This window comes from Lytechinus pictus, chromosome 13, assembly GCF_037042905.1.
Source record: "Lytechinus pictus isolate F3 Inbred chromosome 13, Lp3.0, whole genome shotgun sequence".
NCBI classification, from domain to species: domain Eukaryota; kingdom Metazoa; phylum Echinodermata; class Echinoidea; order Temnopleuroida; family Toxopneustidae; genus Lytechinus; species Lytechinus pictus.
The window spans coordinates 21,301,994-21,319,214 of NC_087257.1; the positions used below are offsets into that span (position 1 = coordinate 21,301,994).

Sequence of the window (17,221 nt, forward strand, 5' to 3'; positions counted from 1 at the left end):
TGCTCATAACTCTTCTATTACTAGTCCTATTTTACTCAAACTTTTGTTGATCTTATTCTTTGATTTTTCTGCTTTCACAAAAGCTAACTTGCTCCAAGAGTTTCATTCTCCTTTAACATTTTTCTTTCCACCAATAGAGGGCCTACACAAAATTTTGCCCATAATTCAAGTGTTTGATTGTCCGCAGAATACAAAAATGACAGTCGGTGACAGTGAGTCACATGATTTGAGTGTGGAGACATTCTGTACGTGAGTGGATAAAAGAGGGGTAAGCTAACTCGGCACTTAACAGCTCGGCCTCACTGAAAAAGATTGCCCAATATTAGATCGCTATTTAGTTGACAAATGTTTGCACTGAATATAGTCAAAATTGCCACGTTTTCTCTTGTGAACAGTGATTTCAGTGGATTTGATATTTGTGTATTTCAGGGCACTGGGTTAGGTTTTACAGTGGACAACTTGCCCTAAGTTTTTTGGCAAGGCAGAGTTGTCCCGAGTGCCGAGTTGACCTGGACCCTTTGAGGCATCCTCTGGGCTCTGGCTCTGATTGCTTGCTTACAAGCATTTGATTCGTGCTTTTTTGAAATCAGGTAAAAATCACCATCACTACCAAAAATGATATCATTTGTACTTTATTTTTGTATGTGCAGGGATAAGCTGGTGAGCGATAGGACAAGAAGATGGGACGAATTCCCAAGAAACCCCATGAGGTTCTGTTCGACGGGCTGCAGACCGATCTCAAAGGATTGCTTATGAGGTTCATAGCCACAGAGAGTGTTCGCTATGAGGAGTTTACCAAAATTTGGAGAGCTCTCAATTTCCCTGTCATTTTTTAGTAAGTGCATTGAACTTGAGGGGAAGAAAATCAATCTTGACATATCAGCTCTCACAAGGTCAGAATCAATCTTATTTTGCTCCCCAAATTGGGCACAAATTAGTTTTCTATTCATTTCCATATTTATGAAAAATATATGGATATAATATGAAACAAAATTACTGATAAGAGAAATTAAACCAAAAAGTTGCCAAATTTCTTATTTAAACAGTGACTTTGTGTTACTAATGTTGGTTGGGTATAGATTAGCTCACGTTTTAATGACTTTTATTCAGGAAGGGTACCACATCATTTTTTTTGCAGTATATTTTTCTCTCTCTAATTATGTTCTATTTATAATTGCAAGCATTCAGGAAAGAGATGAACTGCAAAAGTGTCTACTAAAGAAGACACTCTACCTCTAACCTCCCCGCCCCCCAAAAAGTAACAAACAAAAAAACGAGAGAGACGAGAGAGGGGGGGGGGGAAGAGAAAGAAAGTAACAAAAAAGGTTCATGAATTTATTTATCACTTAAATTTTTAATTACTATTATAATCTATACATATCACAGAAAGTTAGGTCCCCCTAACTATAAATGGCATACAGTAACTTTTTTTTATTAAACTAAATGGTTTCAAGAAAAAGGTTTTTATTTGTGTATTTCTTTTTCACAAACTTTCTAGATGGTTTCAAGCGAAAGTTTTTCATTTGAATGTTAATTTCATACAAACTTTCATTGATCTGTTTCTTTTATTTTTCTATTTTATTTGTTTTACTTGTTTCAAGGTTCAAGATCTTATTTTCTTTATGGTAAAAATTTATCTAAATGGATATTGAACCAAACTCCTCAAGTATGGTACTGTAGTACTTTCTTGGAAATGATTATGCATCTAGTAACATAATGTACAACTTGTAATTCCTGACATATCTTTAGAAAGCGAAACATAGTGAAATTATTGAAGAACACTACTGAAAACCAATATTCTGAAAATCACCATCACAGGTACACACAAAAACAATAATATTAGTCAGTTCTTGTACATGTATAGCGCATAAAACATTATGAATAAGGTCTCTATGCGCTTCCAAAGGACTTGGATTATTACCCTGGCTGTAGGTCAAGCAGCCTTCCAGCGCTCGGCATTTCAAGGAATAAATTCCTACCAGGTACCAATTCACCTCACCTGGGTTGAGTGCAGCACAATGTGGATTAATTTCTTGCTGTAGGAAACTACGTGATGGCTGGGATTTGAACCCACGACCTTCTGTTTCAAAGTCCGGATACTAATCCACTGGGCCACAACGCTCCAAAAATCTTGTGAAGACTGATAAAAGGGTGTGTCTAGCGACTGGGTGCTATGTTGAAGCATGCAGCAAAAGAAAATATTTGAGATCATCAGAGATTTGCATTAGAATGAACAGGAGAGCATGATGAATGAACTCCTCTTCTGTTTTTTCTTTGATTGTCTTCACAGTGGTATCAAGAATGATGAACAGCTGAGAACGGTAAGTCAAATGGGATTTTATCATGAATTTATACATCTTTTGATATTGTAGCCTGAAAAATGGGCATTATAAGTGAAATAAATTACAAGTCCATACACTGCTGTTTATTGTCTCGCCCACCAGAGGTGAAGACGAGACTTAAGGATCCAAATGTCGTCCGTCGTTCGTCTTGTTTTGTTAGTTGTCATGAGAGTGTTCCACTTTGTATGTAAATCGAATGCACACTCAAGAAGAGTGATGGCATGTTTAGTGGCTAAAAATATGTTATATCAAGTGAGTGCGACAGTTGAAATTATTTGTTATTTGAAAGTCTTCATAAAAAAAATGATTGTCATATGATGTCAAACAGTGAAAGTGACCAGCTTTAATCCCTTAATATTTGCTCTATCTTGTGTACGTTATATGGGACATTATTCAATCTTCCAATTCAAGTATTCATTTCCAAATTCATTAAAAAGTAACACAATGAGAACAATATTTTGTATGTATGTATACACAAAGAAAATATGAATATATATATAATTATGGTACTACTAGTAAAATAATAGTTGGCACATAATTATGACAATATATTTGAAACAAAATAATGAATGGAAATGAGGCATGCATTATAAAGCTATGAAAAGGCTCGTTAAAACGTGCATACCTAAGATAAATTAATTGTTAAAATAATATTCAGTATCCTGTATGGTATGGATGAGCAAGTACCAAAGAATATAATTTAATAGATGTATTGAAATATTAGATTGAAAGATGTGTAACTACCTTAGTGCCTGAAGGATCACCTCTATAACTTCAGCTCTGGTAATGAGTTTGATTTTTTGTAAAAGAAACTTGTTAGAAATGAGAGGAAAATGTATCATGTAAGGATGGTGTTGACTATAAGTGATTGAAATCACCGAAATGATGACAACTGGCACAAACTCTGCTAAATGAGTGATGTAATACCGCACACAGAAATGAATGTATTGGACTACACACAAATGGTGAGCCCAACATACCTGTCTTATGAACTTAATGGCATTCTATATGAAGAATCTTTGTAATAAAATGGATTTCTAAGATATCCTCCCTTATTGAGGCTGACAAAAATGTTTTTTTTTTATTTTCTCATTTTCTTCTCCCTTCTCCATTTAGTTCACATCAGAAGCATTTGCCATGTCTGCGTCATCTCTCGTCCCTCCGCATGACCTCCAGACCAGGATATGTTCAATGTACATGCTCTATGCATTGTATCACACGCAGCTGTGCACACCCAAGCTCAAAGTAAGTAGCCAATATTAATAATATTTTAAGGTATAGAAATGTAGTTTGTACAGTCCGACCTCTCCTATCCGGACATGTTGGGACCAGCACCAATCCAGATAAGGGATTTATCCGGATCTGGGAGACCCAATATTAAATACACGCAGCTGCTGCCTCAGCTCCCCAACGGCGGTAGCTACACGTTATCTATTGTAGTGGGCTCGCGTACAGACAGTATTCACTGCTGTGTCAGTGCAAATTATAGGCGGTATTTTTACAGAAATGAAATTGATCGATGGCCAAAACTGTTGGATAATTTACCTAAAATGGTTGAGGTATACATCGAGCATACCTAGAAAGAAAGAGAATGACTCGATGAAACAAAGTTTTACAATTAGACCATCGCGGCGGATATCGCAGCTTGGCAATGTCAGCCATTGTTATACTGACTGTAGGCTAAATCATGATAGATGGCGCTGTCCGTATTGAGGCCTAGTGTTAGCTAGCGAGACATGTGTTGTTTTTCTCGGGAAACAAAAAGAGAATGTGATGAAATGTTTGTGCTGCACTCTGATTTACTGGAAAATAATCCTGCCTAAGTTCTTTTGGTGATATGGGTAAGATATTTTCATGAAAAATAATGTTGTTGTATGTAGACTATATTGGAAAATATTATGTAATCAAAGGGAGTTTGCGTATAGGATTGAGTTTAGATTGAAATCTCATTTCCTCACATACTAGATTGAATTGAAAAAAAAAATCTGTTCAAGTGTGCGTCCGGATAATAGAGAGATCCGGATAAGGGGAGGCCGGATAAGAGAGGTCGGACTGTATATGAATTGTACATATATCCACCTTGGTAGTAGCCTCTTGTCGATGCCCTGTCGGCTGCTTTCCGAGCGAACATGGCTAAGCAAGGGAGAGAGCGAAGCAGAGAGCCGCGAGACAGGGCCTCTTGACATCTGAGCCGAATTTCACTGACTTTCTTATGTTTTTTATTGTTTTTACCAATATTCCGACCAAGAACTGGTCGGTGAAAATCATCCAATGAGAGCACGGGCCGCTATGATGTCATATTGAATATTCATGAGCTCATCTTAAATGGCGACCCGTGGATTCTTGGCGAAGAGTGACGACGAGCATTGAATATGCCTCTAAAATGCTGAATATTGACCATTTTAAGGTTTTGCAAGTCAATGAAATTAAATCTGCACTGAAAGGACGAGATGTTTTTGTAAATCTACCCACAGGATATGGAAAAAACGTAATATTTCATGCGATTCCACTACGCGTCGATTATCGATCTCCGCTGTGGAGTGAGGGTATGCTGGAGTGGAACTTGCCTTGACTCGAGTCTGACCAGCAACTGACCAGTATCTCCCGGGAAGTTTCGGTGGTGATGGGTCTGTTACAGCCAGTACTAGTAGTAGCAGTAGTAGTACCACTACTTGTAGCATTTTGCTGGTTATATCCCCTTTATTGTCCCGCAATTAAATGAATCCCCTGCAGAAAAGTGGACTACTATATTATTCCGAACCCCGGACGAAATAGCTTTGACAATTCATTGGTCTACTAGGTGACCGGTAATATCATGACTCATGTATATTCATTAGGAAGACGTTCCTCATGAATATATAATTCAGCCCAGATGTCAAGAGGCCCTGGCTTGCGCCAGGCCTAATTCGCTTCGCGAATTAGGAAATCCCTCGCTTCGCTCGGGAAGCAGCCGCCAGGGCCTCGACAAGAGGCTACCTTGGTAGGTGCTCAAGGCACCCCTACATGTATGTTATCATGGCTAACTAAGCTAGGCTTCATCTATTACAATTCAATGAAGAAAAAAATATGATTGACAACTTTGAAGTTTTCTAGTGGTACATTAGATCCCTAGTCTGCAGGCACAGACCCTGATTGAAACTTTGATCAACACAAGACTAGCACAATTACGATTTGCTGTGGCCTTCATTACACAAGGCATTGTAGTTGCACATTCAGACCCCTTAACTCGAGTTAAGGGTTTGCACAACAGAATAGTGAATCCCACTGACATGGAAGCTACTTAGGTACTGCTGGTACTCAAGTATCCTGTAGTCACAGGAATGTCTCTCTGATATATCCTGGAGACTAGCAAGGTCTACTCTTGGGGTAGTCGTAAGGAAATCAAACAATAATATTTGAAAGAATTTGTTCAGTTTCCATCAGTTGCATAGACTATTTTACAATTTTTGTAGCTGATAATATGTCTGCTTCCTTTTGGAGATAGAGGAGATATCTTTGAAATGTTGCAGCATCTAATGAGATATAGGGGCAATGTCACTGTGACTTCAAGTTTTTTTTTTCTTGATGGATATACCAAAATGATAAAAATGATTCGAGTCATGAATTCTGCATTTTGCAGGTGGGTGTGTCTTTCTATGTACAATAATGGGCTGAATAATTAGATAAGTGTATTTATCAAATACAAGTAACAGTGTAAACACTGTTGACTGACCGATGTCACCTAATGAGAAGACATGACACATGACTTGAACTGTGAACCTCAGAACCAAACTTTAGCTTGGACATGTAGTAGTACTGAAGCTGGATTCCACATTGCTCACTTTATCAACCAACGTACAGGAATGATTGCACTTGATAAAAACCTTGCTTAAAAACCTGCTTGCTGCCCTCTGTGTTTGGAACAGATATATATTGAGATGTAATGTGATGGGAGATTATTTCATCATGTCAAAAGCCATCGGTCTTCAATATGCCTATTCTCAATTCAAATAAATTTTGATAACCTAATGGGTTAGATTTTAATTATCAGCATGTGATTATAATAATTAGTACTGCCAGAAGATAATGAGACATGAATATATAAAACAGATACTGTACAATAGATCAACCATAATACCTGAAATTTCCTTTTTCTGAATGACATGATTGATTTACAAGTAATTGTCAACTGATTGAGTTCATATTTCATTGATTAAACCATGTACACCAAAACATGAAGTAAAATTTGAATGCGTGCCGTACAGCTATTTAGTCCTGGAAATGGAACATTGAAAATAATCATTCAAACCATTGATCCTAATATGAAGACTGAAATTATTTATGTTCTTTCATAGATCTGTGCTAGATACACTGAAACTCCCTCCTACATGTACATGTAGTCTGAAAAAATTAGTTTAATTTGAGGCCAACGGAAGACCCATTATAATTATTATCACAAATATTTTTAGTTAAATGCCCGTGTCTGTTTCAGTTTCGTTTTCTCTTTCTATCGAGTCGTCATGATGATAATAATGATGATCGATTTAAGATAATTCCTCCTCCTCACCATTGCTATCAATATAATTATCATCTTCCTCATGAAGATGATGACAATATTAGGAACCACATTGGTAGAGCCCTAATTACAAAGAAACAGTCATAGGTGCTGGCTCTTGCAATACATGTATGTCACATATTGATACTTCACAAAGTTGCAGGAAAAGGTACTCAGAAGGTTTGTAGGCCTTGTCATCACCACCATTGCCATCATCATTGATCAGAAGTAGCAGCAGCTTCTTCATCATCCTCTAAATGTTTCAGCTTGAAAAAATACTGATGGTTTTTCTGTCACTTCAATGATACAGTATGTAATGGACATAATAATAAGATGTGCATGTACAGAAACTAATGCTCGAGGCCCAGATATTTTTTAATAGTGTTTTATTTTGAAGAATGCATGCAATGTGGGAATAACTTTCAGTCTATTATGGTGTAAAAAATATTTTAGATGCTTTTTTTACTTCTTTAGAGAGTTCAAGGTGATTGAGTGGGAAATAAACAAATGATTTAGATGTAGAATTACTTTGGGTGCTTCCCACATGTGGACAAGTCATCTTTGCGTGGGACCTAATGTACCGCCACAATGAAATATTTTCTAGATTAGATTAATTTGTTGATCAAGTGCTATGAGGATTAGGATATAATTGTGAGTTTGACCTTGTCAGAAGTTTATCGATAAAAATAGGGAGGGAGGGACTTCTGATGGCAGGTGACGTAGGTCAGGTTATTTTGAAGACCTGAACACAAGGTCGATTCATAAAGCAGCGGCAGTAGCAGAATGGTAAAGCTCTATTTTTGTTTCGAACTTCCACCCTAAATGCTCACCCCTCTTCATCTACTGTAATATGAAAACAATTATGTGGAATAATCAAATATCTTAAGTCTTATTTGAGCAGCATTTATGATTTAAAGCAGCAACTTTGAATAATGAAAGCTTTTTTCTTCTTCATTTGAATGTCTATGAAAAAGCAAGATATCTGCATTATCTGTGTGAAAAATTACCAAACAATTGTTCCCACCAGAACTTGAGGATACTCTATCATTATGTAGTGTGTTTTTAAAGTTTGGATAGCTCTACTGAGGGATGACTCAACGACCGTTTTTGGATGATTGTCAGAAATTGAACACTTTTCAGGACTTTCTGATCTTGACATTTCCAGGTTTGATGCTTGATTATATTTACTAAATGTGAACATTGTAATCCAATCATCATTTTAAAAGTGGAGGCGTGTTTGATGATGTTGTTCAGCTCCGGGGGAGCATTTCACAAGAAGTTTTGTCAGTGATTTTCACTGAGTAATCCCATCTCAGCCAATCAGATGCCAGGATTCCCAGTAACTTATAACACTCGTCAGTGACAGTCATTTCATGCAACACTCCCCCAGATTATAAATTCAGCTGTGCTAATGATGTCATTAAGGGTCAGAGATCAAGACTAGAACACCCTGTTCTCATTACTGGGGTCACCCTGTTCTCACTAGAGGGGTCAAGCTTTTGTACAGATGTGGTCTATTGGCAGTAGGGACTTAAAGTTTTTTTTCCAATTTATCTAATGCCAATTCGTCCAATTGCCAACTCATCTACCATCAGTTCGTCTACTCACCATATGGTCTACTTTCATTTAGTCTAATGCCATTCCGTGTAATAACCAGTTGGTCCAATAGCCATTTAGTCTATATACCATGTGGTCTAATTGGACTAAGTGTTAAATTGTGCAAAATGAATGAAAATGACATAGATATTAGACCAACTGGTTATGAGACGAAATGGTCATAGACGAAAGGGTGATTAGACACGATGATTGAACCAAATGGTTATTGACCAAATAGTTGTTAGACGAAATGTTGTTGGACAGAATCAGAACGGCATTAGAAAGTAGACCATGTGGTGAGTGGACGAGTTGGCTGTAGACAAATTGGCAATTTACCGAAGCAAATTAGATAATCCCCAGCTCTGATGCCATGAATGTGTTCCATTCCTAGATACAGGGTTGGCACAAGGGACATTTTAGTGGTAGTCGGGGGAATTGTTCGACACTTTGGAGAGAGATTTCTCTCCAACATTTCAGAACACAAGGGGAATTCCCCTCCCCTCCTTTAATAGTGAAAACAGGAAATATGGAGATGGTCATGTAATAGTCAGACCTTGGAATAGTGCAATGTGAATTGCCCTCATCATCTTCAACATCCTCAGACAGACTGGCGCAAAGCAGGATATTTTCTGGGACCATTTTTCACAACTTTAGATCTTCAACATTTGATAAGCTTTAACATTACAATGCATGGGGATTTCCAGTGCTCCTTTTTAAAAAAATTATTTTCCAGGGCTCTTTTGAGCATTTCGGGGGCGAAATGCCCTGAGCTGACCTGCCAACCAGTACGTTTTTGCAACCAAAATACGGCAGTACGTTTTTTCTTTAAAAAATATGTTTTTGTAAAAAAAAAATATAATTTTTTTTTTTGAAATCGTAATTTATTGAGAAAAATCATCTCTGTATGTCTCTATTTCATAAAACCTACACAAATATGGTTATTAGATCAATGTAATTTCAGATAACTTGTTTTTTTTTCAATCATTTTGTTTAAACCAGGGTGAGATATACACAAGTTTCAATGGTTTTTTTTTCATCTGCAAGAGCAGTGCGCATTTTAGCTGGCATGCAGCTTGAGCGCCGCGATGAGCAAGTGCGCCACGCATTTTATTATGAAATACACTTCATTGGGGAAAAATACACCTTTTTTAATCACAGAATACAATTTTTCATTCCCAGAGGTTGGCAGGTCTGCCCGAGCCCCTGTGTTACTTTTTTTCCTGTTGCAAAGGCCCAAATGGGGTCAAATGGACACAGCAAGAAGATTCAGATGAAAAACCAGAAGGCATACAACATGTATCCAGACTTCCTCGATCAGAAAAATCTCCATTAATTACTAGAATATGTAGACATTATGTAGACATAGAAATACCTCATATCTAATATGTGCATTCACTCCCACTTGAATAACCGGATAATGTTGTCAACTTCTCACAGCACAGAGTGAAGAAATAGACTTACAGTGCATAGAGAAATTATACATCAACTAAACTTGGTAGGCCTCCACTATTTTGTGAATATTAAATGTTGCGGTTTCTGACCAGCCATTGATTTGTTCATCAAAGCCGTCGACTAGATAATTTTTGACACCATTCACCCTCTGTTTCCTTCCTACGGTGACTGCCCACTAATCACGATGGCTACAAACTTTCAGGGAAATTCTGATAAAAATAAACCCTGTTTGATCGATTCAGCCAAGAAAAGTACATGTGGAGATCATTAAACTTGGGTGAAAAGTTATTACAAGTAAATGACCAACAACAACATTGCAAATTCTATCAAAATCATATTTTAAAATGAGAAAATGACATTGGGTACAGTACAGTATATTGCTCATTTAATTTATATCTTTCTATCTTTTTATTTGGGGTGTATTATTATTATTGATATCATTATTATAATTGTTGTTTATTCATTTATCATTATTATTATTATTATCATCATTATTATTATCATTGTTGTTGTTATTATTATCATTAATATTGTTATCATTATTATTATTATTACATGAAATGCGTATTTTAATCTTTTTTATAGGTTGAAAAATCAGAATCTCTCCATCGAGGGATATTGTTTACTGTTTCAATGATCAGATTTTCATTCATAAGGAGTCACTCAAGTAATGTTTTGATGCAGAAGATAAAATATGATACGAAGTGCTCTAATACCAGCTTTCTCACTTGCATACTGCCTGTGTAATTTACAAAAAACTTTTGTGGAAGTAAAATGCTTATGCTATTTCCTATATTTCCTATATGTATATATATATTTTTTTAAATAGTTTATCTGTAATGTAATTATATTGCAAATTAGATTGCCTGTTGGGGCGGAAATATAGGAAAACTTTATTGGGGCTTAGTTTATTTTTACAAAATCTAATCCATTGACTTACGGCTCTATTCCAGTGAAGGTCATGTACATGCAGCGTTAATCCAGGCTTATTCAAGTGAGCTATAGATATTAGGCGGCCATTCCACACTCATTTGGGAGCATCCTTTGGTTTTAGGAGATCAAAACAAGTCTGACAAATCTTGTCTTCATCAGCCCAAGTTGGGTGAAATTTAGTCTAGTTTTTAATAGACGATTTCAATTGAATTCTATTCTCCGTATCAAACTATCCTTTCTGGGTGTACAGGTTCTCGGATATGCATGCTCACTCGGCTTGGGCGTACGCACGTACAGGATAGTACGATACGACGGAGAATAGAATTCAATTGAAATTTTCTAAAACTAGACTAGGTGAAATTTAGCTTGGAGTTTGACAGTAGAGCTACTGCAGTAGTTGAGGTATCCTGCTTCCATAAATTCAAGATATTAGTCTGCTTTTGCTCCTGAAAGTTGACCAAAAATTCATTCGTTTTCTATTCATTTTCATACTCAGTAAACAAATATGGATATATTGCAACAGAGGTCAAATTTGGATATAGTTTATATGTACATGTAAAGCAAAATTCTAACAATAAATTTTCAATTTAGGGTTTGTCATGAATGGATTTTTTGTTCAATGGCTTTTATTCCGGCACGGCCCAACATCCTACACTGAAAGTGGCATCCACATTTTCAGTATAATTTTGTCTTTCTCTGCACACTGATTGTGTAGACCTATAAATTACCAATTCAATCAGAAATGGTTTGAGGATAATTTCAGGACTTGGACTGATAGAGATGGGCCTGGGTAAAAGTGGCAGCTTGAGAGAGTTGGACTGGACCCAATCAATGTGAGTCATTGAAGATCACCACCATCGATCCTCTATAGGGCAGGTTCACATCGGCCAAAGCTTCCTATATGTTTTCACACTGCATTTCTTTACCCCAGACTATCCTTAACCCCATTCTATCTTTTTGGTTTCACACTCTCTCTCAACCCCATACTATTTGCTTAGCCAGGGTAAACGCCTTAACCCCGGACTATCGCACAGCTCATGAATATTGATGATTTGGCACACAGACCGTGATTAACGTGCAATTTTGACTTCTGTGATTGGCTAATGCTTAGCCCATTTTGATTTCACGCTGCAGTTCTTAGCACTGCAATAAGCCGGCTAACCCTGCTTTTTAGCAGGCCAGATAGTACCGTACTATTTACCGTGCTAGTCCGGGGTTAAAGAAAAATTTTGTAGTGTGAAATGCATACTAGTAGCTTTACTATAATACTTTTGGATACATGTACATGTATGTACCTACATGTACATGTCTAGATGTTTGTATGGCTGGGTCTAGGAAGTGCACCAGGATAATTTGGTGAGGGGGGGGGGGGGCTGTGTCACATTGAAAAAATAGAATTAGAGTTGAATTATTGAGTAACATAGCCCCAACCTCTCCCTTTTATATATTTCTTCTTTCTTTATCCTCCCTCTTTAATTTCCCCTTATTTCTTATTTCCCTGCCCCCACTTAAAAAAAAATCATATGGGTTGCACGACTTGCACCCCCTTGTGGCACCAGCCCTGGCTGGTTAAACTTTAAAAGAATTTTGTCAAACATTTGCATGTCAAAATGGTCATTACCATCGCAAAAAGTCTGTAGAAATATATGCGCCTATCTGTGGAAAGACAGAAATTTAGAATGATCCGCAAACTTCATTGAAATCTTTATTAAAGTTGAATGCAGGGTTGACATGTCCTTTAATTCTTTCAAATCTCTCAGGAAGAAAGGGAGATAGAGAAAGTGCAATGGGAATTCGATATCTTCATGCATTTCAAGGTTGATTTCTCTGTCAATTCTGTCTCGTTGCTTCACCAAGTAATATCGTGAAATTACGCTATGTCATCCCACAATGCACTTTGCTTTCTTCCTCTCCTTCCTTGACGGGCGTCAAATTTCATTTTTCACTAGCTGCTTCTCACCCTAGATTCAGACTATTGTCTAAGAGGAGGAGATAGTCTCCTGATAATATCATTTTCATTGACCGACCGTTCACATCTGTCTCCAAAGTTTGAACACAGACTTCATTAGGCCTGTCGATCAGTATGCATGCTTTTTTTCTAAGTAATCCCATTTTAAAATTGGGCAATTCCATAAAATGATCAACCTTTTTGTACGTTCGACCCCCATTTTTCTCAAGTCGTACTTCACTTCATAAACTGACCAAGGCATGGCCAATTAGAGAACAATACATACTGTCAGAAGAACAAGAAATTAGGGACAATAAATTTCAAAAATACCCACATATAGGGGTCAGACGTACATATTTTATGGAACTGCCTCATTCGTTTCACCAAATTGATAAATTACAGGAAATTACAGCACTTGGATTCCAGTTTGAATATTTGTTGCAGCTGGGTTGTTGCTATGTCAGACAAGCCTCTGCCAAGCTTTAGGTTGCCTCTGCATAAACTTTGAATGTGTTTTTTTTAAAGTAATATCAAGTTTGAGTTGAAAGCTGGGTTATTGCTATATCAGACAAGCCTCTGCCAAACTTTAAGTTGCCTCTGCATAAACTTTGAATGTGTTTTTTTTTTTAAGTAAGCAGCTCTATTCAGTCAGAGAAAATGCAAATGGTGTGAAAAGGATCTGACAAAAAGCAGAGAACCCTAAAACATGTATTTCATACATTTGCACATTCATTGAAATAAACTCTCTATGTGAATATTCAGATTGCTAGATAGGAGGATAATTCTCAAATGCATTGGGAATTCCCCCTCCTCAATTTGCAATAACATACATGTAAAGCTACTGAAATATTTAAATATGATTGGATGATGTAAACTTATTATAGATATTGTGTATTATATTATCATCACAATTGTATATGAAACATGACCCTGGCCTATGACAGAAATATTTAATAGGCCAAATAGTACCCCTTTATCTAACAAAATTCTGGAGCTCTCCTGTTTAGATGACAGGCTGTACGTCTTTGAAGGAAGTCTGGAAGGATGGGAGCCCATGAGGATGTAGTTTATCAAGACCTATTTTATGAATTAGCATCATCAAAATATATTCCAAACATTCCTCTTAGCCAACGGCTTGATTGGCAATCAGCCAGGCAGAGAGCATTATGGCAATCTTTCAAGTTGACTTTGTTTTTTACATAAAAATGTGATATTAAATGAAGCTTTCATCACAATCTTACCCCCACCCTACCATGATGTCTAAAAGTTTAGTATCAATAATAAAATTTCTCCCAGTTGCGTTTACTGGTATTAAAGCAATTTTTACCAAACAGATGTTCTAGTAGAATTTCCTACAGTATGCTCCATTTTCAGTGTTTCATGTTTAAGTTCTGAAATGTTTGGTGTTGAATCTACACCAGTCAGTGTTATTAGAGGAGTGCATTATTAAGCATTTAACACCAGTGTAAAATTTATGGTGTTCCATGTAGTTCAACATCCACTGGTTTTAGGTCAACACTAATCGGTATAACTGTAACACATTATTTGTGGTGTTGGTTCAACACTAAGTATAATACATTGTTTGTGGTGTTAGGTCAACACTATTTTGGTGTTATAGCTCATTCTATTTCTTCTAGTGTTATATTCAACCTCCTTGGTGCAGTCTTGTCATGTGACAACTTTCTTTGACTTTGATTGGCTGAGAAGCACAGTTCCTCTGATAACTGTCTTATAAAACATACTTTGTGGGATAAAACATATCTGACAAGTCATTTTCGTGTAGAGATCCCTCCAATCACGCCTTATTTTACAATACATCATGTATGACCAAAAACACGCAATCATGGGTTGAATTTAGGGAAAATCCAAGAAAAGGTCACCCTATAAGACAAAACTTCATCTTTATTATAAGAATTTATGTTTGGTGGGATAAGGAAACCCAAATGTTGATTTTTTTTATTTCATTAAGAAAAATTTTAAAATGTGCAAATTTATGCTAATTTGGGGCACCTAATTTGCATAATTTTATATACTATGATATATATGTATATATTATGGAAAAAACGTCCTCAAAATGTTACGAATGGGACATTTCATCCTTTGACATGACCTTATTTGCATATTAAATTAGATAACACCAATTTTTCCAAAAAAGTAATACATTAGGGGGTCCATGAGCCACCTATGATTAAATCTCTCAAGTTTTGTTTCGATGTTCTATGAGTTTTTATATTTGTCCCATACATAATGCACACATGTTCTTGGACTTGCTCTTTAACGTTTGAGAAACATGTTTCAAGGGTAAAGAGTGTCAAATGAAAGGACCTGTAGATGCATGGAGCCATTCCAAGGGATGCAGACATATCAAATGTTAACCCCCTATCTAATGGTCTCTTCTTTCATCAGGTGGAGATTGATATGTTGATAGAGATGTTTGATGATTGATTGGACCAGTAATATCAAGTTCGCATCGAGAGTTGAAAGAAAAAATCTTTCGTTATTTTGATGAAATAAGTTGTGAAAAGCCTTTTAAATTGAAATAAGATGCAAGGGCATAGGCTGGTTTGAGTATGGGGAGGTGCACATGCTGGGGAGGTTGAACTAAAGTGGTATGGGGGTGCACATCTTTGGGAGGTAGAACGTAAGTTTGGAAAATCAGCTGTTAAAAGCAGAAGAAGGGGTACAAATTTTGTATTGCTTGCCCATGGACCTGTTGTAATAGGTCCATGGCTTGCCAGTGTCGGAACTCCTCTTCCTCAGCGGGAGGGTGCATGTGTGCATCCCCCCCCCTCCCCAGACCACGCCCTTGAGATGACAGAATGAATACTTTTTTTTTATTTCAGGAATTCTTAATGCACTGAAGATTTTCAAGTGGAATTCATGGAAACTTGTAAATTTATGATACTATATTTTCACTTAATTTTATTCATTATACTAGACCCTCCCCCACACACAAACAGATAAAATAAAAAGGGCCATTCTTTTTTAATAGACTTGTTCATGTAGTACCTAAATTTTATTTATATCTTTTGTTAAGGACTTCTAGTATATCTGCCATTGATTATAATGGTTGCCACAGCGATGTGTTTTTAATGCTTTCCAGGTGGATATCAGATCATTCAGAAGTGCGCTAGACCATTTCAGATTCTTGTTGATATTCTGTCAGTATGCAGACACATCAAAAACATTGAAATCAACTTTGAAATGTTTTGGATGTGAGCTTCAAAAAACAATCTCGGACAAGGTGATGACAGATTTGGGGTGCTAAGTAACTCCACTCTCAGTATCATGTTCTTGTATCCATGTAGGGGCACCGCTTCAGGGGTTGATCACCCCCCCCCCCCATGATTTTCAAATAGTGATCACGGCAGAAAAAAAAGGAAAAGAGAAAGAAATGAGAAAGAAAAGTATCAAAGAAAGGTGTAGCCTTTATGCAATGTTATTATATTGGACCTATTTTGCACCTGTAATTAAATTGAGGAAAACATATGTCACCATTCTAGATTTTCTTTATACCCCCTGTGAAAATAAACTCTGCCACTGCTTATAAATGTGCAATAATCCAAAGGAAACTTAAAGGAAAAGTCCACCCCAACAAAAAGTTGATTTGAATAAAAAGAGAAAAATCCAACAATTATAACACTGAAAATTTTATCAAAATTGGATGTAGATTAAGAAAGTTATGACATTTTAAAGTTTTGCTTAATTTCACAAAACAGTTATATGCACATCCTGGTCGGTATCATGCAAATGAGCAGACTGATGATGTCACCCACTCACTATTTCTTTTGTATTTTATTATATGAAATATATTATTGTCATATGAAACAAAATATTAGTCCTCCCTGATCATGTGGAATTACCATTATTTTTAACAGTTTATGGTTAAGTCGAGTTGGTCCTTATTGTCAAATCTGTAATAATTGAAAGATTGTATAATTCACACAAGAAAAAAACTAAAGAAATAGTGAGCTTGAGAGACACCATCGACTCTCTCATTGCATATCACTGAGTTGTGCATGTGCATATTATTAAACTGTTTTGTGAAAATAAGAAAAACTTAAATATGTCATAATATTCTTATTTTACATCCAATTTTTGTGAAATTTTCAGCGTTATGCTTGTTTGATTTTCTCTATTGATTCAAATAAAAAAAAATCTTGGGTGGATTTGACCTTTAAAGCTAAACTGGAGTGTTGCAGTGAGCAACAAATTCAAGAGAAAATCTTTAAGATCAAGCTTGAACGTTCTCTATCATCATAGATCTAGATCTAGTATAAAGTTTTGACATAGTTTCCGTAAAACCAAATGGTGAAAAAGCGAAATCCTTAGGCCTGTTGCATGAAACTTTTGCCTGTAAAAATCTCTGGCAAATATGGTCCCAGGTGGGGAAGCTGTAACCTCATCTTATTAGGC

At 36.5% G+C, this 17,221-nt stretch overlaps 1 protein-coding gene across 1 annotated transcript; it reads left to right on the plus strand.

Annotated features, from left to right (window-relative positions):
* Positions 1-655: 655 nt before the first annotated feature.
* LOC129274335 (snRNA-activating protein complex subunit 1-like) lies at positions 656-15,250 on the plus strand. The gene is made up of 4 exons (XM_064108266.1): positions 656-835; positions 2,291-2,321; positions 3,459-3,587; positions 15,212-15,250. The coding sequence occupies exons 1-4, from the start codon at positions 681-683 to the stop codon at positions 15,248-15,250; spliced, it is 354 nt and encodes a 117-aa protein (XP_063964336.1). The 5' UTR covers positions 656-680.
* Positions 15,251-17,221: the final 1,971 nt, after the last annotated feature.

Coding starts and splice junctions, on each gene's coding strand:
- LOC129274335 (XM_064108266.1), top strand. CDS start 681: ATGGGACGAATTCCCAAGAAACCCCATGAGGTTCTGTTCGACGGGCTG. Junction 836..2,290: donor AATTTCCCTGTCATTTTTTA/GTAAGTGCATTG, acceptor TTGTCTTCACAG/TGGTATCAAGAATGATGAAC. Junction 2,322..3,458: donor ATGATGAACAGCTGAGAACG/GTAAGTCAAATG, acceptor TTCTCCATTTAG/TTCACATCAGAAGCATTTGC.